The 27,434-nt window shown below is 45.8% G+C and overlaps 1 protein-coding gene and 1 long non-coding RNA gene across 8 annotated transcripts in view; one reads left to right on the top strand and one right to left on the bottom strand.

Moving 5' to 3' along the window:
- The window catches only part of AGRN (agrin), a 192,721-nt gene that overhangs the window by 68,524 nt on the left and 96,763 nt on the right, over positions 1-27,434 (bottom strand). For all 7 annotated transcript variants that reach the window (XM_078379240.1, XM_078379242.1, XM_020782252.3 and 4 more), the window contains 2 exons: positions 3,645-3,860; positions 409-633 (listed from right to left, as the gene is read on the bottom strand). In XM_078379240.1, the coding sequence (XP_078235366.1) occupies positions 409-633; positions 3,645-3,860 (441 nt within the window). The remainder of the gene's footprint in view (positions 1-408; positions 634-3,644; positions 3,861-27,434) is intronic.
- LOC144584050 (uncharacterized) lies at positions 4,007-25,782 on the top strand. The gene is made up of 2 exons (XR_013538060.1): positions 4,007-23,675; positions 23,728-25,782. It is a non-coding gene; the product is annotated as an uncharacterized LOC144584050 (long non-coding RNA).

Raw genomic sequence — 27,434 nt, 5'->3', positions numbered from 1 at the left:
CAAAGGAGACCACAGCTCATGTGTGTGCCTTAGGGAGGGACCTGAGGAACAGAGGCGGACTGACACTGGATGACCCTCAATCATGCGACTGGTGGTATAATTGGGCAGACGACATCAATCTCCCTCCCACATCCAGTGTGGTCACCATCTGGTTACATTACACACTGTCCAGTCAATTCTGATGCACAGCAATCCTTTCCAGGGTTTTCTAGGTATGCAGTTCTCAGAATTGCCATTTCCTTCTTTCAGGACTGCTCTGTGATAGGGCAGCTTGCCCAAGGTTGCACAGGCTGGCTTTCTTCTCGGGAGGCACAGTGGGGGAATGAAACACCCAACCTCTGGCTCTGCAGCCGTCATGCCAAAAGTGAAAGAAACTGCAGGCCCCCACCCCACCCGTGTGAGACTTACCACAAGGCCCATCAAACTTCTTGAATATGTTTTCTTGCTTGTCACAGGCATGCCTGTTGAGGTGGCACTCGCTGCGGTAATCCTTGCCATCACTGCCGCACACCGTGTTCTCGGGAACGCTGCTACAGGATGACGGGCAGATGCACTTAGCTGAGAGCCCATCGGTGGATCGGGCACACGTGCTGCCAAAGCTGCATGTCACCTCTACACAGGGGTCCTTTGAACCTGGGGGGGGGGGGGGGAAGAGAGAAAAGTGAACCCAGGAGGATGAGGATGCATGACAAGGCAAGAGGGGATTTGATTTTCATATTTCTTGCACTACAAATCCCATTTCTTGCACTACAATTCCCATTCTGACTTATGCACACGTTGCAAACACTAAAACATGGCTCATGGGGGGGGAAAGCGTCAACTGGAAGGCTATGAATCTAAGCTAGGCCTAACTCTGCCTAAGCTTCCTGTTCCTGCCCCAATGTTAGCTGGGAGCTTTCTTTCTGAACAGGAAGCTAGTTGGAGCTAGGCCCAGCTCAGCCTTAAAGCCTTCCAAGTTGAGGCTTTTTTCTCTCACGTGAGCCACATTTAGGCCTCTGTAAGGTCTCAGTCAGGTAGAACTCCCAAAAGAGGGGATTACGGAGTTTGCAGTCTAAGAAATATAAAAACCCTATCCCTAATGGCAGTTGAGATGAGGAATCATAGGTGAATGGGGTTGTTTGGGGCAGAACATTTTAGCCAATGAGATCACAAGAATGGATGGAGTAATTTTACCTTCTACTTCAGCAGGGAACCCACTAAACAGCCTTTAAAACAAGGTGTTGCTATGCTTTCCTAAAGTGGGGGGGGGGAAGTGTCGTTTAGCTCCGCAGTTCCTCAAGTGAAGAGACCCCTAGGGCAATGGGATTCTTTTTTAGACAAGAGCTCATCCTATTACATTCTCTCCCACTGAGCTTTCAAAGTGCAGATCTCCTTCCCACTCTGACAAACCAATGCAGGAAAGGAAAATGAACCAACAAGTAAAACACTTGCAGCTACTGTGTTTCCCTGAAAAGGGTCTTATATTAATTTTTGCTCCAAAAATGCATTAGGGCTTATTTTCAGGGGATGTTTATATTTTATTTTTATTTTACAGTCATGTCATCTTCTTCCGGTTGCTGCACAAGGGTGGAGGGTGGGGTTTCTCTTAACTGGGGCTTATTTTTGGGGTAGGGCTTATATTATGGGCATCTTGAAAAATCATACTAGGACTAATTTTCAGGTTAGGTCTTATTTTCAGGGAAACAGGGTGCCTGTAGCGTTCACAGCTTGCAAACTTTTTGAGATGATACCACCCAGTACCCTTCAGCCAGTAGCAATTCTGAGAGCCATAGTGCAGAAAAGCAACTGGTCCAGTTTCTGTTATTACTCTATGATTTAGGACATGCAGGCTGAAATCCTGGTGCACAGTTAGGCAATGTGCCTCAATTTATGAAACTTCTGCAGGCATTTATCTCAGCATGCAAGAGATAATATGTAGGGAGTTTTCTTAACTTACAGCCATGTGCCTCTGAAAGTTATAGTTTGCCTAACTGTACAACAGGATTCCAGACACTGTTTTCGAACTTGGGGATAGGCAAACATCAGGTCTGTGGACTTATCCAATCTGAGAGCAAAACTGGGGGAAGGATGATTTGGGCAGGAGGACCTCATGCAAAACAATAGTTCAAGGAGCCGAAAAGATTACTTATCCCACAAGTCATACAACTTTTCCATGTTGTGGAAAGGAAGGCAGAATTAATTAAGCACTCATCTCATACTAGTTCTTACCTTCTTGGGCCCCAGTGTGGTGCCAGTTGGGCATCTAATGCTAGCTGTGCCCCCCCCCCTTGTCCCAGGCCACCCTTTTCCACATTTGTATTGCACAGAAAACCTCACCTTTGGAAACTTGCGCCTGCTGCCCGCAGCCGATCGGAATGCCTGTTTATTTTTCACACGGAAACATGAGGGCTTGCTGCCACATGTGCTGCATCAGCCCTGCCGTTCTGTGAGAACCATCAACAAGGCATTCCTGAAGGCACCGTGAGCAAAATGTAATTAGAGAGATAGAGAAAGATATCAAGAAGCCATTCTCCATTCAGACAGGAAGGGCCAACGTAGGTTATTCATGCCCCCCTCCTCTCCGGTGGCTCTCCTGTATTTATTTCATTATTTCTCTGTTCCATTTGTCACTTTCCCCTCCTCCACCTCCTCCTCGTCCCTTATTATTATTTTGAATAAATCACTTGGGTGCACACTCTGTCTCCCTCCCTCCCTGGCTTCTGACTAAACCGCCCTACAGGAGCCAGCCGAAAAAACTCAGATTTATTGTGAGCAGGAGCACCGCGTCCGGGGTGGGGGGGAAGGGGGGGAAAGGTCACGTTAATTTACTCAAGAGACAGGAGGGTCTGGAGTTTCATTTGCACAGTTCTTGGCTTGCAGCTGGTGCGTGCCATGTTACCAAGAAGGGTTCATTAGCCCCCTCTCCCCAGGCCTTTCCACAAAATAACCTGCTTCAGGGCACGGGGGGGGCACGCACAACTTATGTGCATTGGTGTGTCTCTCTTGGTGTGGGCTAAGATGTGCGTATGTATTTCCGATGGCTCTATCTGGGGCAGACAAGGAGGCATAATCAGATGGGCCTATTTGCTATTCAGAAGGATGGTGGTTAGAGCAGCTGAAAGCTGCATTTTTGCCACTTGCTCACTCTTCAGGGGGGAAAAAAGGAAATTGCTGCTTTGTCCTTTTCAAGAGAAAGAAAGTGATAAAAGCAGCACTCAGCTTCATATTCTCTCTCTCTCTCTCTCTCTCTCTCTCTCTCTCTCTCTCACTCACTCACTCACTCACTCACTCACTCACTCCCCCCAAATTCATTCTGGGGCATCAAGACAAGCTCTGGAGCAGCCTTCCATAGCATGAAGGCTTCTAACCCTTCAATACAGCCTTACTGCTCAAGTTCTTTTTCTTGTTTCCTCCCTGGCTGACTTTTACAGGACACCAAGGGATGATTCAAGACAGTGTGTTTTTTTCCCTCAAAAAGTAACGTTCTAAATTTTTGAGAGGTGTGAGGATGTTGGGAGGCAGGGATGCTGGGGAGGGCCAGTCAACTTGGAGCCCTGAAGGCAGCTGGTGGCCTGGGGGGCATCATGTTGCCCACCCTTGAAGGATAGCATGGAGCATCAGTGGGTTCGGGTGGGGTGGCTGAAGAGGGAATCTCCAGGGCTCACCGCATGCCCCTTTGCTGATGACTTTGATCCGGCGCTGCTGGTTGCACTGAGCCTTCTCCAGCTCACATTCATTGCTGTATGTAGAATAGTCTGAGCCGCAGACCGGGGCCACCACCGAAGGGCACGTGGTCTTCTTGCACACGCACACTCCCTGGGAGGAGTCTGTTGGGTTCTTTTCGCACACTGCCCCGAATCCGCACAGGACCCCTCGGCACACTGTGGGTACAAAGAAAAAGAAAATGCTAAGGAACCCGGGCACTTTGCTTGTATCAAAAGGCAAAATAGGAGATACACCCTAGATCGAATTTTAAAGAATAACAACAAGTATTTTAATAAGACCTCAAAAGGTACACATTTTTATTTGGCAGAAGCTTCTGTAGACTTCAACCTACCTCATAAAAGACATCAAACATTTTTTAAGGCAACACCAAAATCTGACTGCCTGCCATTGCCACCTACGGCTTCAACGGCTGCTCTCAGGAGCATCAAGAATACACTGCTTTGCAAGACACCAGGAGACACAGTCAAACGAAACAGGTCCATCACAGAACAACGACAAACCCATTAAAATTGCTTTGGTTTCCCTCCAGACCAAAGAAAAACGACAACCCATTAACGCTTCGCCCTTCCTCGAAAGGGTATTAATGCCCTGCACTTCCCTTACTGTTGTTTATCAATCTATGAATGTATGTCTTGCCTTCTCTATATAAGCTGCAAGGCAGCTAACAATAAAATGAGCACAAGCATGTACTAAGACGCTATTTGACAATCAATGAGCAACTCAATTAGCAATCTCCCCCAAAGTCCAGCAACTCAATGAAAGCCATAAAATCAGCATTAATCATGGAAAGCATCTTCGTGGTAGGGACTTTTGCAAACCAAATGATGGTGGTGGTGGGAGATGAGTGGGAGAGGAGACAAGGCTTAAGGTCTAGGTTGAGTGAGGGGTTGCAGGGCGCTAGGAGATGGGCATGAACAGAATTGTAACCCAGCATCCTCTGACGGGGCATCTATGATCTACATGGATTGTCATGGTTCTATAGGCATCTCTCTCTCTCTCTCTCTCTCTCTCTCTCTCTCTCTCTCTCTCCATTCATTCATTCATTCATTCATTCAAAATATTTTACCATGCCTTTCTCTTTAAAAGAACCCAAGGCGGCTGACATCATTAAAAGGCAATATAAAAACTAAAAATAGTGAAAATACAAATAGGGTCAAACAAATACCATACACAAAACATAAGCATCACCAAAACACAAACACAAGCATTTAAATGTCCCCACGCAGGCAGCCCATCGTGGAGGGAAAGCTTGCCTGAAGAGAAAGGTCTTGGCCTGCTTGTGGAAAGACAGCAAATATGGGGCCGGGCTGGCCTCCTGTGGGAGGGAGTTCCAAAGATGTCTTACCTGGAGAAGCTACAGTTTGAAATCAAAACCTTTTACATATACTGTATGAAGCTATGATCCTTCTTCATCACCATAGGCCCAAAGGCCATTCACCTTTTATCTGGCTTGCACCTCAAGCCCTACGCAAGATCCCTCCTTGGCCAGCAGAAGTGTGGAGGGGAAAGTCCATCTGTGAACCCCTTTCTGTTCCTAAACATGAGCTCTGGGATGGGGGGGATTAAAAATGCACTTTCTCCCACCCCCACCAATCCAAAAGTTCTTCTGTCTAAAGTTTTTAGAATGCAAGCCACTTGTTCAGATGTAGTGCCATTGACTTCACAGGCAGGCAATCATTACAGATTGCAAAGAGGATAACAAGAGCAAGGGATGGGTAGGAATGAGTGGCAGAGGAAAGGAGGGAGGGAGGGAGGGAGAAGGGGCATGGGGGGGGAGGGAGGGTTGACTTCCTAATGAGAGATGCACCTTTCTTTTTATCATGCATGCTAATCACAGAAAGCCAGCACAGAGCAGTTCTCTATCTGAATTGCAAATGAGGCAGAGGCGGTGGCTGTTCTTTTTTTTATTTTTGGAGGCGGATGGGGGAGGTGGGAGGGATGCCAGGTATGTGAAGCTGAGAAACACACACAGAGTGTTGGGGGGGGGGGGAGAGGGAGGAAGAAGAGGGAGGGAGCAATGTATGATTTTCCATACACTCCCCAAACAATACAGAACATCAGGCCTTAGATCTTGGATATAACAAGGTTCTGTGTGCAGTCATGGAAAAGCCCTGGGTGACCTCACCTTAGCCGTGAGGATTCGCCCTTTGTGCCCCATCATGTGTATCTTTGCCCGCCCCCACCCCTGCTTCGTTAAAACTCACGCCAGGACTTTCTCGAGGTGCTGATCCAAATGATGATGTTCCTCCACACCTTTCAAAAATGGAAGGATAGGGTTAGCTATCCCTTCTGCTTTTTGCTGCAAGCAGGCTCTGTTGAAGCTCTTCTGTTCCCCGAGAAAGAGCTAATTTGCGGAGTTTGATAGCCTTCTTCGAAAACAGAACTGCCACAAAATATTCTTCCAGTTGGCACGGGCCTAATTCAAGAGATACATCGTTTCCCGGAACTGAGAAGATTATAATTACATATCTGCTTGCAGAGATATGGAACCTCTCAAGAAGAAGAGGAGGAGGAAGAAGGAGGAGGAGGAGAAGAGGAAGAAGAGAGAGACAGAATAGCACGAATCCAGCACTAAACAGGTTAGGATTCTAACCCAAAGTACTGTATTAAGACTGGAGGAACAGTTTTAATACAGACCTCCTAGTTTCCTAGTTTCTCCTAGTTTCTACTGCCTATACATTCAGTTCTGTCCCCATTCAGTTTTTTCCACCATTGCTATTCTAAATCTGCGTGTGTTATCCTCAGCACAGAACTCCAGGTCTGATGGGACGGAGCAGGAAGGTCTTCTACTCTGTCTCATACTATTCATGTCTCTGGGCCAGTCTTCTCTACCTTTTTAAGTGGAGGCACCGTGCTTGAAACCTGGAGTTTATGTTTGTTGTAAAATGCACGTTCTGTCACTTAGCTAAACTCCCTCACCTAGAAAGGGAGAAAAAGTAAACAGGAAAGGGATCTGCAATTATTTCAGATTTGCATAGGCAGGCTTGATTAGAACAAATTACTAGAACAATGTGGCTGGATAGCTCAGGGAGTTAGACATCTGATTGTGAATATCTGATTGTGGAAACCCCCCCCACCACTATGCTTCCCAGGAGAAGAGCCAACCTCTGTAGCCTTGGGCAAGCTGCACAGGCCCACGGCATCCCCAGAAGAAAAGTATGGTGAACCAATTCTGTGCACTGTACACCTAGAAAAGCCTGGAAAGGGTGGCTGTAAATCAGAATTGACTTGGCAGTATGTAACTGATAGGACAATGTGAATCTTATACTCAGCCAGACAGAACATCTATCTGTTGCCTGATGATCTACGGAGCTCAGTGGCCATGCAGCAGTAGAAGCCAGAAGAAGCACAATTCAATTTGAAAACAAGATGCATGCTATTTGTGCACCTTGTGTTAAAGGTAAAATGCAGCTTCCCCTGGATTACATTTTACCTGTTTATATCGCTGTGTTTGTTCAGCCTGGTGGACAGAGAAGTGAAATAGCATGTTTCTAAATAAATAAAGGACTGCTGTTTTGCCCAGGTAAGGGAGGAGGCAGTTTTCAGGACCAACCCTTATTCTGCATTCTTCCCAGTTGCTGATTTAATTAGATATAATTGAGACCTTGACATTGAGGACAGTGAGAGGCCTTGGGATGTTCAGTCTTTTTGGACTGCATCTCCCAAAATTCCCCAACCAGCATTCTGTGAGTTTAAACTTCTGAGCGCTGGGCATCACATGCGTATTTTAGGGACAGAAGCGTGTGTGTGTGTGTGTGTGTGTGTGTGTGTGTGTGTGTGTGTGTGTGTGTGAGAGAGAGAGAGAGAGAGAGAGAGAGAGAGAGAGAGAGAGAGAGAGAGAGAGAGAGAATATAGCAGGGAGAGAAGAAAAACTAAAAAGTGTGTGGAGAAAAAGAAATCATAAAAGAGTGAGGGGGAGGGGAGGAAACGTTTGCCAGCGGTTCATTTACACTTCAATACACGGGCGCTTGGCTTCGGCTGCCTGGAGAGTTTAAGCTCATATGCACGGCAACAATGCACCACTAAGAGACTAATATTGTCAAATAAAAAAAAAGAACTCTCTTTCTCTCCTGCCCAATATCTAAAAGCAATTTATCATTTTCATGAAGCTCTGTGGATCGCCTCGTTCTCTGCTCTGCTCTCTCTCTCTCTCTTTCTAAATAAAATAAAATACAGACAAGCCTCTCTCTCTCTCTTTCCCCTCCTTCTTCCTCTCCCCACAGTGAGATAAGGGGGTGGAGAAGGAGGTGAGAAAAGCAACTGCCTCTAAAAATTCAGAGAGAGAGGATGATTATTCTTTTCCCTCTGCCGCTGCCTCCTCCTCCTCCTCCCACCCCTATAAACAGCCCCCACCCTCTTCTTCTTTCAGAGCCGAAGCCTTAAGAAACTGTAGTGCATTATCAAACTGTCACTCAGCAAGAGGGAAATGCATAGAGACAACCAGCATTTCAGAGACGGCCCTGGTGCAGTGCTATGGGGGGGGGGGGGGGAGAAGGTGCTCCAGCATGTCATAGGTAGGCTGGGAAGGAAGTACGCGACTTCTCTGCCTCTGCACCCAGCAGACAGACCCAAAATGGAGCAACTGTAGGCCTGGTTTCAGGTACCTATAGACCCCAGCAAGTAATGAGGGAAAGGCCCCTGCCCATAATGCAAAATCTAGATAATGGATTGGTCTGAGAGGCTTGGTGAGGGCAGCAGGCTAGGCAGGGTCCTCGCAGCCTCACACAGTATGACATATTCAGCTAGCAAATTGTTAAACCGTGCTTTGCACTCAGAAGGTCCTGGCCCAAATTCCTGCTATCTCCCATTAAAATGGTTAGCTGAGACATCGAAGAAATGACCGACAGGATCAGTGTCAGTTCCTGTAATCCTTGGATAGCGGCCGCCACCCCAGCCTAATGTCAGAGCTGACTCAATGCCCATCCTTAAACTCTTCCTTATCTAATTTTACTACTGGCAGAACACTCGCAGAAATACCACGTGGCTGGAGGAGCCATCCTTTCATTTCCTGAAACCCGTCTAATCAAGGACTACTGTGGGGCAATGGCTAGATATAGCAGAAGAACGGCTTTGTCTGTAGCTCTTGCCCTCACAGCCAGATAATCCTATGAGGGCCCAGGCCCAGAGGAGAAGAGCAACCAGGGGACACTTTGTCCAGGAGCCCCTCCGTCCAAAGATTGAGCCTGGGGAATCCAGCTATGCAGGGCTTCGTGGCGCAGTGGTTACTGCTACACGGCAACCAAAACGGCTCACGACTCTGGGTTCAGTCTCAGGTAGCTAGCTCAAGGTTCACTCAGCCTTCCATCCTTCTGAGGTTGGCAAAATGAGGACCCAGTTCGCTTGGAGTTGGGACAATGTGTAGCCTGCATGATTAAATTATAAAACCACCCAGAGGATGCTTTAAGCACCTTGGGGCAGCATATAACCGGCAAGCTTTGCTTTTTACCCTGCAGGAGCATTCTGCATGGAACAGAATGTCGGTCCAACCTCTTAGGGCAACCTGGAGATCTTGAAGAAGCAAAAGGATGCCTAGAACTAGTGAGTCTTAGATCTCTGTGCATGGTGTGCCCCATGCAGTGACCCACAGAACTGCTGGCTGGAGCAGCTGCATTGCCATAAAGTACCCAGCAGTCTCAGCCTGACACTGTCCAGCGAAGGTGGGTACTGGACTGTCTCAGGGACAATAAGGCCCACAGAAGAGCTTCCTGTGTTTTGCTTGTGGTCTCTACTTTTGACTGTGTGTGCACTGCATCACAGGTGACATATGTTCTATCAAAGGAGGGCGCTCATCAAAAAATCCGTAACCCCCTCCCCTCCTTGCAACTAAAAGGCACTCCTGTTTTCACCCCTGACATCTGGTTTGTTCTGCCATTAACCACCCAAGTCTGGGCCTCATCCTCTGGCTCGTGGCTCACTCAACTCTCTAACCCACAACACTGTGTTGCCTTTCCGTCCTCTGCTTTACATTCAACCTCTGTTTTCCGAGGGGGATCTCCCTGAAGTCCATCTCATCTTTGAGACACAACCCATTTCCCCTCCAGTGTAAAGCAGCTCTTGTCTCATTCCCCCCCCCGCCCCCCGCCATGTCCAAGGCCTGGTGAATAATTTAGTGCAAGATCAGCTAGGGCCAGGTGCTTCTGCTTCCCCTAGCACAGCTGGGAGTGTGCGAGGACACCATTGACTTAGAAGGCAATGAAAGATGCATGAGTCTGAGTGGATGGCATACAGCTGACTTTCTCCTTAGGTCTTCTGGCCCCTTGTTTTGTGTGTTCCTCTTCCCCCCCATGGCTTCTCCTGCCTGCATCTCCATTGAATAAGGACTTCAGCAATCATCACCACCCAGTGTGACTTGATTTCCACACAACCACTGCTGGACTAGCCTCTTGGAAGCATGTAGAAGCCAGCCTAAGCTGGAAGCCATCACATCCTCCTCAATGTCAAAACAGTGACGGGATACAAAGAAGATCCAGGTTGGTTGAAGACTCTACTCAGCCATGCAATTCACCAGCTGAACTGGCACCAGTCACACTCCTACCTGGCCTACCTTACAGGCTTGCTGTGAAGGGAAAAAGGAAGTTGTGGGAGCCACCTGAAGCTCCCTGGAGGAAAGGTGGGATATAAATACAACTAACCAATCATCTAGTCAATAGAAGTGTAGAATACCCAGATACATCAAGAAGGGCTACAGGCATGTTCAGCCTAACCACTCTCACTATGCTCCCAGGAATGCAGGTAACTACAGGTTCATCTTTGAAAAAAATTGCAGAAGCCACCAGGTTGCAATTTATCTCTCAAGCAAATGTCTTTGACCCAAATATGTTGCCCACGTTCAGAGTCAGGACTGGGATACTAAGGCCCATGGGGTGTCTTCAGACTCCAGTTCCCATCGATTTTTGTTATCCTGGCCGATGGGGAATTAGTTCCAATAGATGCTCAACCTCTGGAGGGCCACAAGTTCCCATGAAGGAGATGACTGTTCCATCTCATGCAACAGGAGCTGTCCAGGGTGCCGAACCTCTATTGGCCAGATGGTTCAGCAACTTGACTAGCTCTTTTTGAAGTTTGCACTGAAATCCAGACCAAGTACTGTACACCGTCTCAGCAAAATCTGACCCACTGTCCTGGCTTACTGGAAATCAAACCTGAGACCCTCTGAAACCATGTATTTTACGTTCATAAAAACTGCCACAAAGAGCTACTGAACAAAAGCAGGAAAGCAAAAGCCTTAGAACATGGATGATGCTGTACAATAGTGCAGTGTTTTAGGAGAAACTGAGAATACAAGCTGCTAGCAAAAGAACTCACAGCCTCAGAAGGAGGTGGGCTTTCCTCTGCTACAAGCTTTAAGTAGAGGCTGGATTATTACCTATCACAGGCACTGAAGCAATGGGTTTTATGCATCAGCAAGGGGGTGGTCAAAATCCCTTTTGTGGTCCCTTCCAACTCTATGATTCTAGGCTACTCTGCAGTTTGTTCACTGGAACATCATAAGAAAAAACAATCACCTCTCTCTGAAAAGCAGACGTCAAAAATTGTCACCTGTCTCTTTTCAAGCCTTCCCTCGCCATTAGCTAGTCTCCTGTGACGTCATGGAATGCTTACAACCATTCTAATTTCTCAAGACAGGAGAGAAGGGGAAAGCAATGGAAAATCAGCAAGAACACAGGAGGCCAAGAGCTAAGTGTCTGGGCCACCACTTTGCAATTGAAAAGGGGGAGAGAAATTGTGGAGAAACCACCGAGGTTGCCCCAGGTGTATTTTCCCTTCCACTTTTCCTTAATTCCAGTCAATAAGCTAATGCTTCCTCTGGTCTCTTCATTAAAAGGATGGGTTTGCCACAGATGTATTATCGACAGAAATGTGTCTGGAAACGGAAGCAGCACTGGCGAGGGTGGGGGCTTAAGGAGAGCCATTCTATCCCTCCAACCCTTGGCCTAGGCATGGTGACATGGCTTAGTGAGACAGAGTGAGAAAATAAGGCTTTTATAAAGAGACACATTATTTTAGGCATCAGGGTTGATTAATCAAAACTGGGCCACTCTTGACCCCGAGAGAAGGAAGGGGAGAAATGTATTATTAAACCCTCTGTTCTTGAACACACAGGAAAGAGGTTGGAGGAGGGGGCTTAAGTGGCAATCTTCTCAGAGAAACAGCGAGGCCACCCACCCCAGCCTTTAAAGCCTTTTCTTCCTATTAGTCATATCCCAGGCTCCTTGCAAAAGTTGCTTTTTTTATTGGCCATTATATCTTGCTGACCCAGTAGGGGGTCCAATCTGCTGAGCAAACAAAGGAAGATCCATTTCTCAGAAAGAGAGAAAAAGAGAATATTTCTTTTTCTTTTATATATAAAATGTAATTTATTTAATTGAACTGTTGGCCTGAAGGCTAGATGACACCCCTTTCTCCATAGTGCTTCCCCCTCCTCTACTTAACTACCTCCTGCTGAGGGAGTTGAACCCAACGAAGAACGAAGGCCAGATGCTAACCCCTTTAAATATTTAATAGCTACGGCTTTATTCTGCTCAGTGTCCAGAGACAGGTCGGGAGAGTGTTTAGATTTATACTCTAGGGGCCTATGCAAGGCCATCCCAATAATTTTTGCTGCCTGGGGCAAAGGTGAAGGAGCCACCTTTCTCCACTCTAAAGTCAGAGAGTGGTGGGGCTGGGAGGGGGCTCTTCATGCAACAGCAGTCATGGCTCAACACCCCTTGACCAAACATGAAGGCAGCGGCCAAGTCTAGGAGGCCAAAGAGAGGTCAGGTGGTGGATCCATCTCAGTCCTTCAGTAGAGGACAGCCAACCCGCCTACATGTCAAAGGGCTTGCTTGTCTGCCTGACAATGGATGAAAAACAGAGAAGAGGCCAATCTAGCCTTCTTGGACCCATGTCATCTTTTCTCAATTGGAAGGGCTGCCAGACAACCACCTCCTTTTGCAAGGGTTCCTGATTACCACGCATGGCTACTGAATCCAGATCATATTGAAAGAGAAAGAATTGCTGGATGGCTCAGTGGCTTAGGTCTCTGGCTGCAGAGTCAGAGGTTGGGAGTCTGATTCCCCACTGTGCCTCCTTGACAAGGGCTGGACTTGATGGCCAGAGCCATCAAGTTTGAACAGCTCTGCAGTTCAAAGATGTTGATGAACCACATAGGACCTTGATGTTGCCCATCTGCAATTAGCAGCAGCCTGACAAGTGGTGATCAGTGAATCCAATTCCAGGGGTGTTGTGGATCCATTCCAGTTTTTCCTTTGCCAGTTATAGGAGCTGTCCAAGATGCTGGATCGGAAGCTAGAGTTCAGCCACCCAAAATGATCTTGTAGCTCAGGCAGTATGCATCAGCCAAAGGGCTGGCACAGCTAGCAGGCAGCCCCACTTCCCTGTAACACTTCAAGAGCTTTTCTTTTAAACAGCTCTAAAACCCCTTAAAACTGTCCACAAATCCATGATTTGCCAGTGATTTCCTCATTCCTATGTTTGGGTTGGATCAGTAGGGTGGAAAAGCATGCTTCTCTCAGAGGAGGCAGTTCAAAAGGAAAGGCGGGCATGAATGAATGCAGCAAGGCCTTTAATTCTCCCATGGAAATGTTAAAAACACGAAATTGGTTTATGGTAATTGGCTCAGAGGCCCTATCATACACCCTCACCAGGCAGGAGGGAAGCAGAGGGGGAGGAGAAGGCAGCCGGCACTGGAGTCAGCGGGAGCTTCCCAGCCGGAATGAGACGCCTTTATATGCAATCAAACTTCCAGGCATCCTGGCAGAAATTACTCCAGCAGAGGGAAGAGAATAATCAAGTGGGGAAAACTTAACAGGGAAAATAAAAGAAGGATAAGCATTTTAAGGGGTGGACCGAGCAACCTCATTTAAGCACATGCTTAAATTAAATTACGGCACTGGGGGGTTGTCTCATTTAGTTGAACGGCGTCTTATTGGAAGAGGTGCTAAAACAAGAAGAGCAGAGGCAGCTAAATCCTCCGAGCGGAGGGTGGTGTGAAATGATCTTGGGATTCCCACTGTAATAAACGCGAGAGCCGGCTCCTGATTAAATATCAGACTCCAGGTGGCCTGTTAAGGGCAGGAGCATTCTTGTCAGATTATTACATTTCAAATGAAATCTCATCTGAACGTACCGTAGAAATATTTATTCTACCACAAATGGCACAATATTCCTTTGTTGACAATAGGCAAACACAGGCAAGTGAGCGACTGGAGCAGTTGAGGAAGAAGCTAAATCAACACCCTGTTCTTAATGTTTGTGGTGGTGGGACTTCAGGTCATGGGGCAAAGCTGGCCCTTCTGGGGCCCAAATCTAGCCTTCGAGACTTTCCCAGATGGCCATCGGGAAGATCTTGGAAACAACGTGTTATAATTAACACATCAAATGTCAAAATCATTATGCATTAAACAGGAGGACAGGCCAATTGGTTTTTTTTAAAATCTGAGAATAAAGGTTGTGACAGTAACGTGTGACATAAAAATCTTGTTTTTAGATTAGATCTATCTTGTCTCATGCAAAAGTAATGATGATTTTTAATGTCAATGCTCTGGTCACCCCTTGCACACATTCCAAAGCTGAAATGCCTGTCCTAAACCTTGATTACCAGCAGTAAGAGCTTCAAGCTAAAATATGGCAATATTCTGGGGGCCCTTTTTGTTTTAGATGCTACCCGCCACTCAAAATGGGTCCCCCATGAACATTAAATTAAATTCAATCAAATCATATTCACTCTCAGGCTGAAAGTGGGCCTCTACCACTTTTAGCCTAAGAGTGAATTTGATTAGCAAAGAAAATCTTCTTGAAAACAAATATAAAAACACCAATTACATTCCCCCCCCCCTTCATGGCAGCCCTGCATCACTAGAAGAACCTTTAATCAGGAAGGACAGTCTCTAAGTTGTTTGCTGGCTTATAGTGAGACCCCAAATTCCCTCACCCCCAATTTCTCACCCCTCCTCAACAATAAATTCAGACCCAAAGCTGTGTCTTAATGAACCACAGTCTAGAAGACAATAGTAGAACTGCTTTCAAAGCTATCTCACATCCCTGTCTTGTTTGGGTATTGAAAACCCAGGGTCCTGGAGCAACACCCACCCTTCTCTTCTCTTCGTGCAAAGGGAAGGGTCAATAATGACCACTTGTGCCCACCGTGGTTTAATATGCCAGGATTTCTGGCTTAAAGTGACATGCAAACACAGCCAATTGGATTGATTCAAGAGGGGTGAAAACAAGCACTTCTTCACACAATTAATGCCTGGAATTTGCTAGCAGAAGATCGGCATCTGTTTGGATAGTTATCTTAAAAAGCAGATTGAACAAATGCCTGAAAACTCAGCCTGTCAAGTGCTATTAGTTACAAGAAGTAAATAAAATATCTATGTACAATGCACACAGAGGCAGGATGCCTTTGGAGGCTCCCAAACACCATCGGCTCAAAAGGGACCTCATGCCTTCCAGGTTGAGAGATCTTTGCTGAGGAGGGATGGGTCCAGATGTTTTTATGTTTTTTAACAAGGAGAGTCACATTGTCTCATGGATGCTGTAGTTTATGAGGTGGATAATGGTGCTATTGGATTTTACACCAGTGGTGAATCGGTGTGCTAGTTTCAAACTGCCAGAGATACTGTGAGAATAGAGAAGGCTCCATACTCCCGAGAGCCTTGGAAAAATGACTTCTGACCTGGCACAGATGCATCAGACAGGGAAACGGCTGAGTCTTGGTAATGCCACTCTACCTAATTCAACACATGCCACTTCAAACTAAATCCAGTTTTTATCAGCACTCTCCCAACCTCCGAGTCCAAAGAACGAAATGCAAGAGCAACAGGAGATGATCCAAGGCTAATTACTATGGTATTAGCCGAAAAAACAGTTAAGAATGGCAAAAGCACTGTCAGGGATTGGATTTCGCAGGCAGACTCTGCCGAGGGGGGGCTCCAGTAATGAATGGATGAAAACAGAAGCAGCCTAGCTGACCTTTTCTCAAACCCCCTGGGTTGCTGGAGGGATGGGAGAAGGAAAGGGGGGGGGGGAAGAGGGAGAGAGAGAAAGAAAGGGGACAAAAGGTCTATCAAAACAACACTTTGAGACAGCTGTGCATGGAAACCCCCAGGGAGGGAGGGTCTTAACCAGGCTAAATCCATAGCAAGAGATGGGAGGAACTAAAGATGTGGGGTGGAGGAATGGAACTGTACTGCCCTTTCAAGAGCAACTCAACCAGCAGGGCTCATCTGGAGAAACGGCCCTACCCTATACACTCTCTGATAATGGATAGTCAAGCCTCTAACCATGAGGAGCCTCATCCGGGCTCATACAGTGTGGAGCAGGAGGAAGTGAAGGGGTCAGCTAGAAAGAAAGAGAAGCTACCTTGGAAAGATCTTGTGGGCATGGCTTCTGAAGCGTAACCTCTCTCATTTAAGGTAGGGTGCCCATTTGCCGGTTTATAGGGGCTTCACGTCTGACATGCCGGCACACATCAACTTCTCCCTTGCGCCCTACAGACTGCAGGAGAGGAAAAACTATCAAAACAGCACAGCAGGAAAAGCGATTAAAACTCCTGTGTTGGAGAAAGGAGTGTACCATTTACCTAGGCTCACAGCTTTTAAAAACTCTCCAAAGGCAGATGCACTGGGGTGGAAAAAAAAACCCAACACCCCTCTTGCTCACCCACCAACGCAGAGCAGAGCTCTCCGTTAAGGCTAAATGTTCTAGAAACGGCTTCTTGGGAGAGGAGGGAGAGTGGGGGAGGAGGACAAGGGGGGGCAAAGAAAAGTTGCAGTAGGGAAGCAGCAGGGTCATAGCTGACCAGTTAGAAAGATACTTAAACCACTGAGCTACCCAGCAGCTCTACATATCAAATGAAAATGATGGCATTTGGGCCACAGTGGCCAACAAAAGTGAAACATGGCCGGGGAAGGGGGTTGTCTTCAAGAATAATGTTGAATTTGGGGCACGTTTAATTCTGTACTGGTGCCTAGTTCAACTGCCAAAATTTTGCGTGTGCTGTTTAGCAAAAAGTGAGATTGTTGGATTGTTCAGAGAAGCGCAAAAAAAATATTGTATACAGGAATCAGGAAGGATCATATTTCTCAGTATTCGCTAGCTGCATAAAATGGATACACCTGTACAATTAATGGCTCTTAATTGCCCATTCAACACCAGACCATTCTCCAGTACTTCTGCATTACAAGGGAGGTAGCTGAGAGCAACCTCCTGCTATAGCAAGGTAACAACATCTATTTCTCTCCCAGCCACCATGAGGGTTGCAGCCAAATTTGAAAAGGATCAGAGACAGCTGAGGGGGGTGGTGGCAGATGACACACCAATCCTGTGACTCAGAAAGTCTTGGACCATGACTACACCCTTGTCTTTGCACAAGGATGCACTTTCCAAACCTTAGCATCTTCTATTTAGTCCTACCATTTTTTTTAATCCTACACTGCTTCAACGCTGCAGCTGAAGTTTACATGTTTCATTTTACTACAGGAGAGAGAGAGATAGACAGACAGATAGATGCATGCATGTTTTTATTACTGTGCATTAGTGTTATATTATCTGTATTTTAAATATAAATGTTCCTTATTAAATATAAAATGTGGTTAATAATAAATAAGTACAAACACTCACTCAGATATTTTTTTTGTTTACCCATACAGTTTAACTAGCCAATTAGTATATGTTTTAAAGAGTTTGCTGCTTTTAAAAATTACTGTGCAGTTTTTGTTTAGGTTTTTCTGACTTCTGCCCTATCCTGGAATCTGTAAGGACAAAGAGCAGCTGAAAAAAACGGCTTAAGAAATAACAAATAAATAATTGATAATGGACATGAATAATAAGAGTTGTGATTGAAAACTCAAAAAAAAAACTGATTTGGAGCAGACACAGAAACAAATCAGTAGGCCCCTAGCTATAATTGAGTTAAAAGGAAATGTCTTACCAACTAGAAAGATTTATCTGGAGCAAATTAAAACATGTTAGCTTCATAGTCACCAGTGATTCTTCCAGTACGGAGCTAGAGAGGAAAAAATATGCTGCATAAAGTAAATGCCAGCTGGATAGCTCAGTGTTTTAGGTCTCTGGCTGCAGAGCCAAAGGTGGGGCGTTTGATTCCCACACTGTGTGCCTCCTGTGAAGAACAGCCAGCCTGGGTGGCCTTGGGCAAACTGCAGAGTCCCAGGACACCCCCAGAAGAAGGGAAGGGCAAGCCATTTTTGAGCCTTCTCTCCCTGGAAAACCCAGAATAGGGTCACCTTACATCAGTATTGACTTGACGGCATGCAATTACTAATATTAAGAAGTCAATAGATGTGGCACAAAGAATGTGAACAGAGGAGGAAACTTCAGCGAAACAATAAGCTTTCAGCTAACTCGATTAGCCAAAAGGGAGGGTCATCCACTAACAGAAAGCTGCAGACTCTAGGGAATGTTGTGCGGAGAGCAATTTAGCCCAAACAGCATGGGGGATGGAAGACTCTTAATTGAGAAGGCCTTTCTCTCCTTCTAATGGGTACTGATGGCCACCAAGGTAAGATGTGTCTACGCACTATGTATAATTCAAGGCGCATTCCCTCAGGTAGGCGTAGGAGGAGAAGGGAAGGGAAGATGAATGCAAGACGAGAAAACACACAACCCAAACCCCTCCAGCGTTCACAAAATGAGTGAGCTAATGCCACAATAAAGCCTACGACTCTCTAGGCACTGCCAAGTCACAACAAGCTGAGCAGCGTCACTAGAGGAAGTCATTTATTGAGCTGATTTCTCTTAATAAAATGTCTACCCCATCTTTTGGACAAGAACAGGGCAGCCCCCCCCCAAAAAAAAAAGCTCTTTAAAAACGTAAGAGACACAATATGGATTAGGTTTAAAATAAAGGCAATTCTGTGGTTAAAAGAGGAAACCAACGGGGACATGAAACACCCGGCATGCTCAACCAACATTAGACCAGGGAGTGTGATCTGTTTCCACCAGCTACGCCCCTCATGCCAACACATCGAGCCCTCGGCAGCCGCATGCAAGGGATTTGAAGCAGCTAAGCCTCCTCCATGAAGGTGGGGATGATTACTGGCCAGGTATGAGCATTTTAAAGGGGAGGTAGTGCTCTCTTGGAAGACAGGGCTGATTTGTATTCAAAAAAGACTCCCATAAGACTGTCCACCTTTCCCAAAAGGTTGGGGGTTTGAGTTCCAGAAGAGCAAGGGTCAAGAAAAAGTCCCTGTCAGATCTACTTTGATTGGGATTCCTGCATGAGGAAGGGGCTGGACTTGATGGCCTTAGAGGTCCCTTCCAGCTCCTTCCAGCTCCATCATGATTCCATGAGTCTTTTACAAAACATTCTTGAACAGGGATTCTAGGGAGCCACGACAATTAAACTGGCATATTTTTCCTTAATCCACTATAAAATTTCACACCTTTCCTGCTGTTCCTTGAATCTCTTTTTAAACAACTTTTGCCCGCAGTGGGCAGTTATTCTGCGTTCTCATGCAAGGTGTGAAAACGTCTCCCGGCAACGGAGGTTTAAAAATAAGAATACAGCCTTGCATCACTGCTGCTACCTCAAAGTTTTTATCCTAAGTTAACCTTCGGCCACAGATGGGTAAGACGTGGTACATGGACCACATGCAGCCAATCCAGGTAGTTACTGCAGCAAACACAGAAATTCCAGTTTTGAAGCTCCTCTCTTTTTTTAAAGCATTTCTGAGACTTCCATGACTCATGATGGATGCTACAGATGGAAATTTCACACACACACACACACAGAGAGAGAGAGAGAGAGAGAGAAAGAGAGAGAGAGTAGTTCAAGAACACTTGGGGACCCAAGATTGGGAAGCACTGCTTTAGGCTATAATGGAAGGAAGAGATCATACAAAAATTTTAAAAAGATGTAGCAATCTCTAAAAAGGACGTGAACATATGCTTTTCAGAGTTACATAGAGAAAACATTGAAGCCAACCACCATGTTCTTTGAAGACATTTCATGCCACCCGCTTGTTTGTGACGTGGCCTTACTGGACACAATTCCAGTCGTTGTTGAGGAAGGAATGTGACATCAGATTTTTAATTCTCAAGCCTCCGCAGAAGCTAAAAGAGATCATTCAAATTCCTAGCTGAAAGCAGAAACTTTACATATGCTTGAAGGTCTGTCCCTGCCTCTTGTCTTCCTTATTCCCCCCACACCTCTCTTCTCCCTACAAGCCCTTATTCATTCCATGTAGAAGAAGCACATGTAATAAATCTGCCAATGTCAAGCACAGGGAAGGCATGCCAGAAGCCCTTGAAAAGCCATCTTCATTAAAAGAAAAAAAAAAAAAGCTGGATCGTCAGCATTGCTTCGCCTGTCTCCTCCTCTCTGCCAACTTTTCGAAGGACCCAAATTATCCTCGAAGAAAGCCGGAACATCCGGCAGAGAGGGTGGCCTTCTCAGTCAACGGAACGCCATTGCAATTGATAACTCTGCAAATAAGGAACCCAAACAAAAAGTCACTCGTGGATGCGAGTGACGAGTGATGAGGAAGAGAAGGAACCATACTGACAGGAAGAGAAAGGCCAGCATGAATTCTGCATGAGGCTGAGGTGTATGTTGCTATGGAGACCTGGTAAGATGGAGATCCAACCAAGACACTCATTGGGCGTGCAGTCAATCCTCCACTTTGGGCCCTCCCTCCCCTCCATCAATATTAATTATATCACCTCGGGCTTGTGCAAGGAAGGGGGAGGATTCCCACTTTCAGTGGAACAGCTGGAGGCTGCCCTATTTAAATACAGGAGGAAGACTTGAGAAAACAAATACAGGTTAGAAAGGCGACACAGGGCCCGTGCACATATACGGCAGCTGGCAGAAACCTGTATGCCTTCCCTTCCCCAAAAGTCACAGCATCAGCCAGATCCCCATATCGGAACTGCAACAGGAATTATTAGGCAGGCGGTGTGGAGGTTTTTGTCGTCTTTGCTGACAGAACGCTAAACATGCCAGCTGGGTCTTTGCAATGCCTCTGAAGTCCTGAAAGCCAAGCCTCACTGGATTCCCTCTGTTGGCATTCATCTTGGATTGACACTATAGACACGACAAGGCCCTTGTGACTCATATTAAAATATGTACCCTTTTTAAATGAGACCCATATTGACATCACCGGTTCGGATGGGAACATGCTGATGTAATAAACTGGGATATGGTGGGCCTAGGAAAAACTAGGCCTAGCTAAGCCTCGAAGCCTTCTAGTTAGGACCTTTATTCCAGGAGAGCCACATTAACGTGTCTTTTTACAAGACAAAAGTCCCAGAATGGAGAACTGTGCAATTATAGTCCAAGCAATCTGAAAATCCCATCTCTAGAAACTAGGGTTAAATTAAGATTTGTATATAACTTGCTCATGTTACAGAACATGGAGAGCAAAGACTGTCTTGAGAAATGAATGCATCTTGGCTTGTTAAGTGGAGAAATGATTACTATGGGCTTCTGATTTTTAGCTTGACAGAAAACAGCTTGCCTCAGATTTCTTGTATAACCCAGCAAGTTGGCCGTGATTATATTTGTAAACAGTTCTGACAGCACTCACAATTGGGTGATATATAAACATTTTAAATAAATAAGAACAGCATGGAAAAGTAGTGGAAATGCTAGCTGTTAAAATCAGGATGTGATCAGATGTACCTTTTAAAAGGCTGGGACGTTCACATTGTAGGGTTTGAATGAGCTGTCGAAAACCTTCTAGTCCAACTTCCTGTATGTTGCAGGAAAGACGAAGCTCACACATTTCCAAGAAATGGAAATTCATCTTCTGCTCAAAGACTGATAGGAAAAGGCAGCCTTACAGATAACTCTGATACCCTTCATGCCCTCAAGAAGTTTATCCTAATGTCCCACTAATTATTGATGTGGCGTCCCAGCACAAACCTTGGAATTCGCTTTCATTTCCGTCTCCCAGAATGCCCAGCCATGTCAGCCGGAAAATTCAGGGAGAAGTGCAAAACAAGTCATTTCTCCTAGCTTTGGTCAAGTAGGCCTTCTGAAATTGGGGAAAAAACCAGAAGCAAAAACAACATCAACAACAACCCACAAAACAAAAATACAATGCAGCAAATGCATCCAAATGTAGATTGTCCAAATGAATCTAGCTACAGTTGCTTATTTCTAGCAGCTCCCACCCACCCACCCAGCTGGTTGTACACAAAAAAAGGTGAGTGTCTTTTTGGCATAATCCATCCATGCTCACTTCATGTTTCCATAAATCAAAGATTAAGAGGAAAACACACAGCCTCCGCAAAGATCAGGACACAAGCATTGCCTGTCTTGTGCCACAGGCTGATCACATCTCCTCTTTCCAATCAAATATGGAAAGGTTCCTGATAACAATCCTTGGCAGGCTTTATTTAAACCAAGCACTCTGTGTGACACAAGGCTAGTTTAATTAATTTTTAAAATCGCACTTCTGTACTCGCCTTATTCAAACCAGAACTATTTGAATACACCAGGGTTTAGAAAGTCTCCATTCCCTGGCTTTCAAAAACAGTGGCAGAAAAGGAGGTAGACAGTTGCAGCTGAGTACCCAACTTTCCCCAGTTTGCCTCTGCATACACAGACAGCAGGAGGAGTGGGCCGAAAAGCTGGATTACATGGGTTTTGGTAATTAAGAGGTTGGAGGTGGAGTGTTTATCCTTCCAAAAGACCCCACAAGCTAAGCTGGTCGCAAATGGATTGAACGTGGCATGGAATGTGGGTTCTGGAGTCAAGCGGAGGGTGAGGCAGTATGTGGCCCAATAGATTGCTCTTAATTACGGGGTGGGGGAAGAAAATCCAAGCCAACTCTGAAAATCCAACACCATGAGTTTGCTCATTTGTCATAATTCCTGCCCTAATGAAGGGCTCTGGGGTGCGCTGGTTGGCACTTAATCGCCAAGCAGAATTAATCAGCTTTGTGGGGTAAGAGGGTGGAGATTGTGAGGTGAAGATTGGTGGGAGAGCTACATAAGAGAGAGAAAGAAGAGGAGGAACAGAAGGAGGTCAGCAAGCGTGCCTCGCTGGAGTTGCTGCTGCCTCTAAGCCTTCCTTTAATAGCCAACTTCTGGTTTACTTCTCTTTTCACCACCTCCACTAACACTGCCTTCCCACCCTGGCACTGGAAATAAAAGACAGCTAAAAGAAGGGATCTGCCTGGGGCGGAGAGCGATCAGCAGCAAAAACAGAGGGAAGCAGCATGACACATATTAAGAGAAATGTTTTAAATTAAGAGGCGCCAACGAGAGAGCAGGGGTGGAGTGTGAAAAGGGAGCGAGTGAGAGGGAGTGTCAAGGAATGAACAGCAGTTCAGGAGGTTTTCTCTGCAGTATCTCTCAAAATCCTGACCACCGTGGCTGCGGGTTCGAATTTCAAGTGGTGATTCAGCCTGAGCGCCCCCACTCACTCTGGCCAAAAGGGGGAACTGCAGGAGGAAGCTTCTTTGCCCTCATAGGGCAGATTGGGTCAGCTGATGCTTCCCAACACCCTGTAAATGGACTGCAAGACAGACCCTCTGAGCGAGGAGATTATCTGCTTTGGACCAGCAGTTGCCCTCTCAACCGCACGGCAGCCCAGCTGGGCCGCCAGTCTAGTACTACTGAACCACATGGGAAACTCCAGATTTGCATGTTACATGTCAACAGTGCATGCCACACACATGCGTTTCAGGCAGCAGCCTCCCCTACTCTCTTAGAGGATGATGCCACTGGATGTTAGATCATGAAAAGAGCAATAGCTGCTTAGCATATACCAGGTGGGCCCCAGTTTTGGTCCCTAGCTTATTGATTTGGAAATGGAATTTGCAAAGTTACATTTTGCAAAAGCAATTAGTTAAAGTTTAGCCCAAAAGGAGTTAATGAACATCATGGTTAAAACATTAAAATTTTAAAAAAAACAACATTTCCATATAAATCTTCACTTATTTAATTCTTGCAGGTGAGAATGAAACAAACAATCAAAGGTGTTTCCTCCGGTGGGTGAGGTTACATATTATTTTTCATATTGAGGAACCGGTGTTTCCTCCGGTGGGTGAGGTTACATATTATTTTTCATATTGAGGAACTTTTTTGGAAAAGAAAAAACTTGCTATAGTGGTTCTTTCTTTTTTTTCTTTTCTTATTTCTTTCAGTACACAAGATTTGTGCATCTTAAAAATCATGGTTTGTTTGCGTGCTGCATCTTGGTTTAATTTGTACATTTGCTTGCTGCTAATGCTGCTAATGCCGAGACTTTCCTTCGCATGCAGGAAAGCCACAAGCCGGTGGCCTGCGGCAGAAAGCACCTTGAAATGATGAGGCCAAGCCCCAAAATAATAAAAGTAATTTTAAAACAGCTGCAGCTTTTCTGCAAGAGGAACGAAGCTATCCCTCATTATATTGCAGTTATGCCTTAGTTTTTGCAAAAAGGAACTAATGGCATTAACTATTATTGATAACTAGTTCTTTCCAAGCTTTTACCAAAGGGTAGATGATGGGAAAGGCTTGAGTTCAACTGGAAAATTGCTGTCAAATCAGAGGAGACAACAAACACTCTGCTAGACAGACAATGAATCTGGTCTGATCTAAGACAGCTTCCTGCATTTTAAAATATACAAATTTGAAATCTGGCATTTGGAGCTTCCAAAAACATCCCCTTTGAAACATGACTTGGAGGCTCAATTCCACACAACTTCAGGATTGTCAATACTGCCTAAAACCTATCAACGGTGCACATGAACAGAGCGGGGTGGGGGGGGAATGAAAATTTTTGGCTGTTTTGTTGATCTTTTCCCCTTGAGCTCCCGAGTTCAACATAATCCACAGCTGAGAATGTCAGGAAGATAACATTCAATTCAGCAGGAAATAACATTCCGATTTACACAGGCAAACCATATTTCTGCTCTAAGGAAAAGAGTTGTTTCCCTTGCACAGCAGGGTCAACCTGGGAAAAGTGAGGTGTTTTTGATGCCTTTGGTCCTGGTTGGAGTTTTATCTTCCTTTTAAAAGCAGATGAGGACAAAGGAAGAGGAGGTAGAGGAGGAGGAGAAAAGAAAGGATAATAACGAGGAAATGTAGACTTAATTGCAAATATCCAGCCAAAGGAGGGGAAGAGAAGATGAAGAGGGGAGTTAAATGATACAGGTACACACAAGATGGTCCTCTCCATGAGAAGCTGGTGCCGACTTGATGGCAGGTGAACCGGCTATTTGCTTGAAAGATACAATCCTTCCTTTCTGCCCTTCGGAAGCACCTGGGAGTCCATATTGCGTTGCCATGGCAAAGGAAGGAAGGAAGGAGATGGGGGGGGGGGAGAGAGAAATGGAGAAAAGAGTGAGCCACTAAAGAACAAGTGGCTCCAGAAGGGGGACAGATGGGGGAACCAGCAGGGGGATGTGAGTAAGGAAGTGACCTAGGGACTCAACAGCTGGTCCTGGCTCTGATGGCCTCCCAGCTGGGCCTTCAATCGCACGGATGCACGACAAGCCAAGAAAAGGAAAGGAAAAACAAACAAACAAAGCTTTTGCCTGAAAGGACTTTAGCCAGCGGCCCTGGCATCTTTTTAAAGACATTCTAAAGAGCACAGTGGGGATCTCTGGGCAAATGCTTCTGGTGGAAAGTGTATCTGTTTTGCTCAAGGACCAACCAGCCCGTTTCTCCTTCGTGTTTTCTGCCAATGCTAAACCTGATGGCTTTTCTTCCTCCTCCGACTTCCAGTGTCCCAGCCTTCCATTTCTTATTTTGCACTGCACTGTTCCAACTCCAGAAATGGGGGTGCATGGGGAAACCCCACCCATAGGACCAGAATCTATGGGTGGGGAGAAGGGTTGGGGTACCTTGGAGAGTTCCTGTAGAATTCAAACAAAAACATGCCATGGATTTTAGTGCCTCCGTGGAATAGGAGTTGCCTGTCTCCACTTTGTTCTTGAACCCAGACTAAGCTTACTAGCTGGCCTCAAAAGACACAGCTCTGGCCTGCCCATAGCCACAAACAACCAAGATAAAAATCAGTACTAGCTTCCCTCATTTTCTAAGGCTGACTGGGTTTGAAAGGAAGGAGAATGATTTTTTTTTTTTAAAAAAAAGAGCCTACTTTGGAAGAAGAAAGGCAAACGCTGCTCATGGCACAATTGTTAAACTGCAGTACTGCAGTCAAGCCTCTGCTCACAACGTGAGTTTAATCCTGACAGGTTCAAGGAGCTGGCTCAAAGTTGATTCAGCCTTCCATCCTTCCAAGGTCAGTAAGATGAATGAGTACCCAGCTCGCTGGGGGGGGGGGGAAGCAAAGTGTTCATTTGCATAATTACATTGTAAACTTATGGGATGGTGTATAATTTAAACAAAGATAATGGTCTGTGAAATACCCTCCAACTGCATCCCAGAAAGACATCTTTAGAAAGAGAATTTCAAATGATGTCTGGAGGGAAGGATTAAGGGCCTTTGCAGCCCCAAGAAGAAATCCAAATAAGTAAACCATGTGGTCAAATCCTGGAACCATTTCATTACTCTTCTTATTCTTTCCCTATGCAAGATTTTTACTTTACCCTATAAAGAGTGAAGAAATTGGTCCCTAAGACACCCTTAAAGCTTCTCTGGAACCACAGGTGGGAAAGAAGAGATGAAAATGTCACATACACAAACACACATCTGCGCTCTCAAGAGATCAGAAGTGGCATCAAGTTACTAACTACCAGTAGCTACTTTTCTTCACAGGTTTCCCATCCCCCACTTCCCACAAGAGCTATGTCTAGAATTTATTCTCCTCTTGAAATCAAACTGAAGTGGACTTTGAAGCAATCCCAAATAAAGTCAGAATGGAAGGAAGAAGCTTCTTCATTCACACAAAGACCACACATATGCTTCTTCCGTTCAGCTTCCAAATCAGACGATCACTAAGACTGCTGAGCTGTGTTACAAAAGAATTGTTGGTGTGCCAAGAGAAATGAACCCATTAAGCAACTGAAACCTCCTGTGATCCAGAGCAGAGGTTGCCCGTTGCCTCTCTGCTTCTTCTCTATTCCATTTCGGGAAGCAGGTGATTCTGCTGTGGCTTTGTACCAGATGTGGTTGGTTGGAGTGGGTGGTGACTGGATCACCCAGCGCCGCAATGTAAAGGGCTCCCATGTACCTCCTGGCATTCAGGAGAAAGGTCTGCTCGCCCTCCCTGCATCCTGTCGCTTGCAATGGATTGCGCATAACAGCTACACCTTCTTTCCAGGACTCATGCAGAGATGCAGCACAGTCTCCCTGAGGCTAGCAGTTGTTCTGACTTTCAAAACTTCTAACACTGGGTGCACAAACTTACAAATGTCTCCCAGGATGTTCCCCTGCTCAAAGCTAACGAGACTGCATGAGATCTATTCCAAGGGAACAGTGTGTCATTTCTGTTTCAAAGTCGTGAGAAAAGCAGATCTTGGTTATGAATCGCTTTACAAAGGAGCCTTAAAAGAAGCCTCCTCCACATTTCTTTAGATTTTGGAAAGTGTCCCAAGAGGCATTTTGGGGGGTGACATACATTCATTCCAAAGGTGCACAGAAGTTGGTTCCCTACCAGATTCTGGAAGGGAAGAAAGAACCAGAGAAACTGGGTTACAGGAAAAAAAAAAGAGGTCAAGCCTCATCCTGCATCTGATTTTGACAAGAAACCAGGTAGGCAGCGCATGCAAGGAGGCTAATAAGCTCATGGCTTCCAGCGATGTTCCATCTCGGACAAGCCTCCCTGGCAAACAGCTGTCAAGACTTTGCTCCAGAGGGAGCTAAGTTTT

This window comes from Pogona vitticeps, chromosome 7 (genome assembly GCF_051106095.1).
Source record: "Pogona vitticeps strain Pit_001003342236 chromosome 7, PviZW2.1, whole genome shotgun sequence".
In the NCBI taxonomy this organism is placed as follows: Eukaryota; Metazoa; Chordata; class Lepidosauria; order Squamata; family Agamidae; genus Pogona; species Pogona vitticeps.
This window is presented reverse-complemented; position numbering and strand designations above follow the sequence as displayed.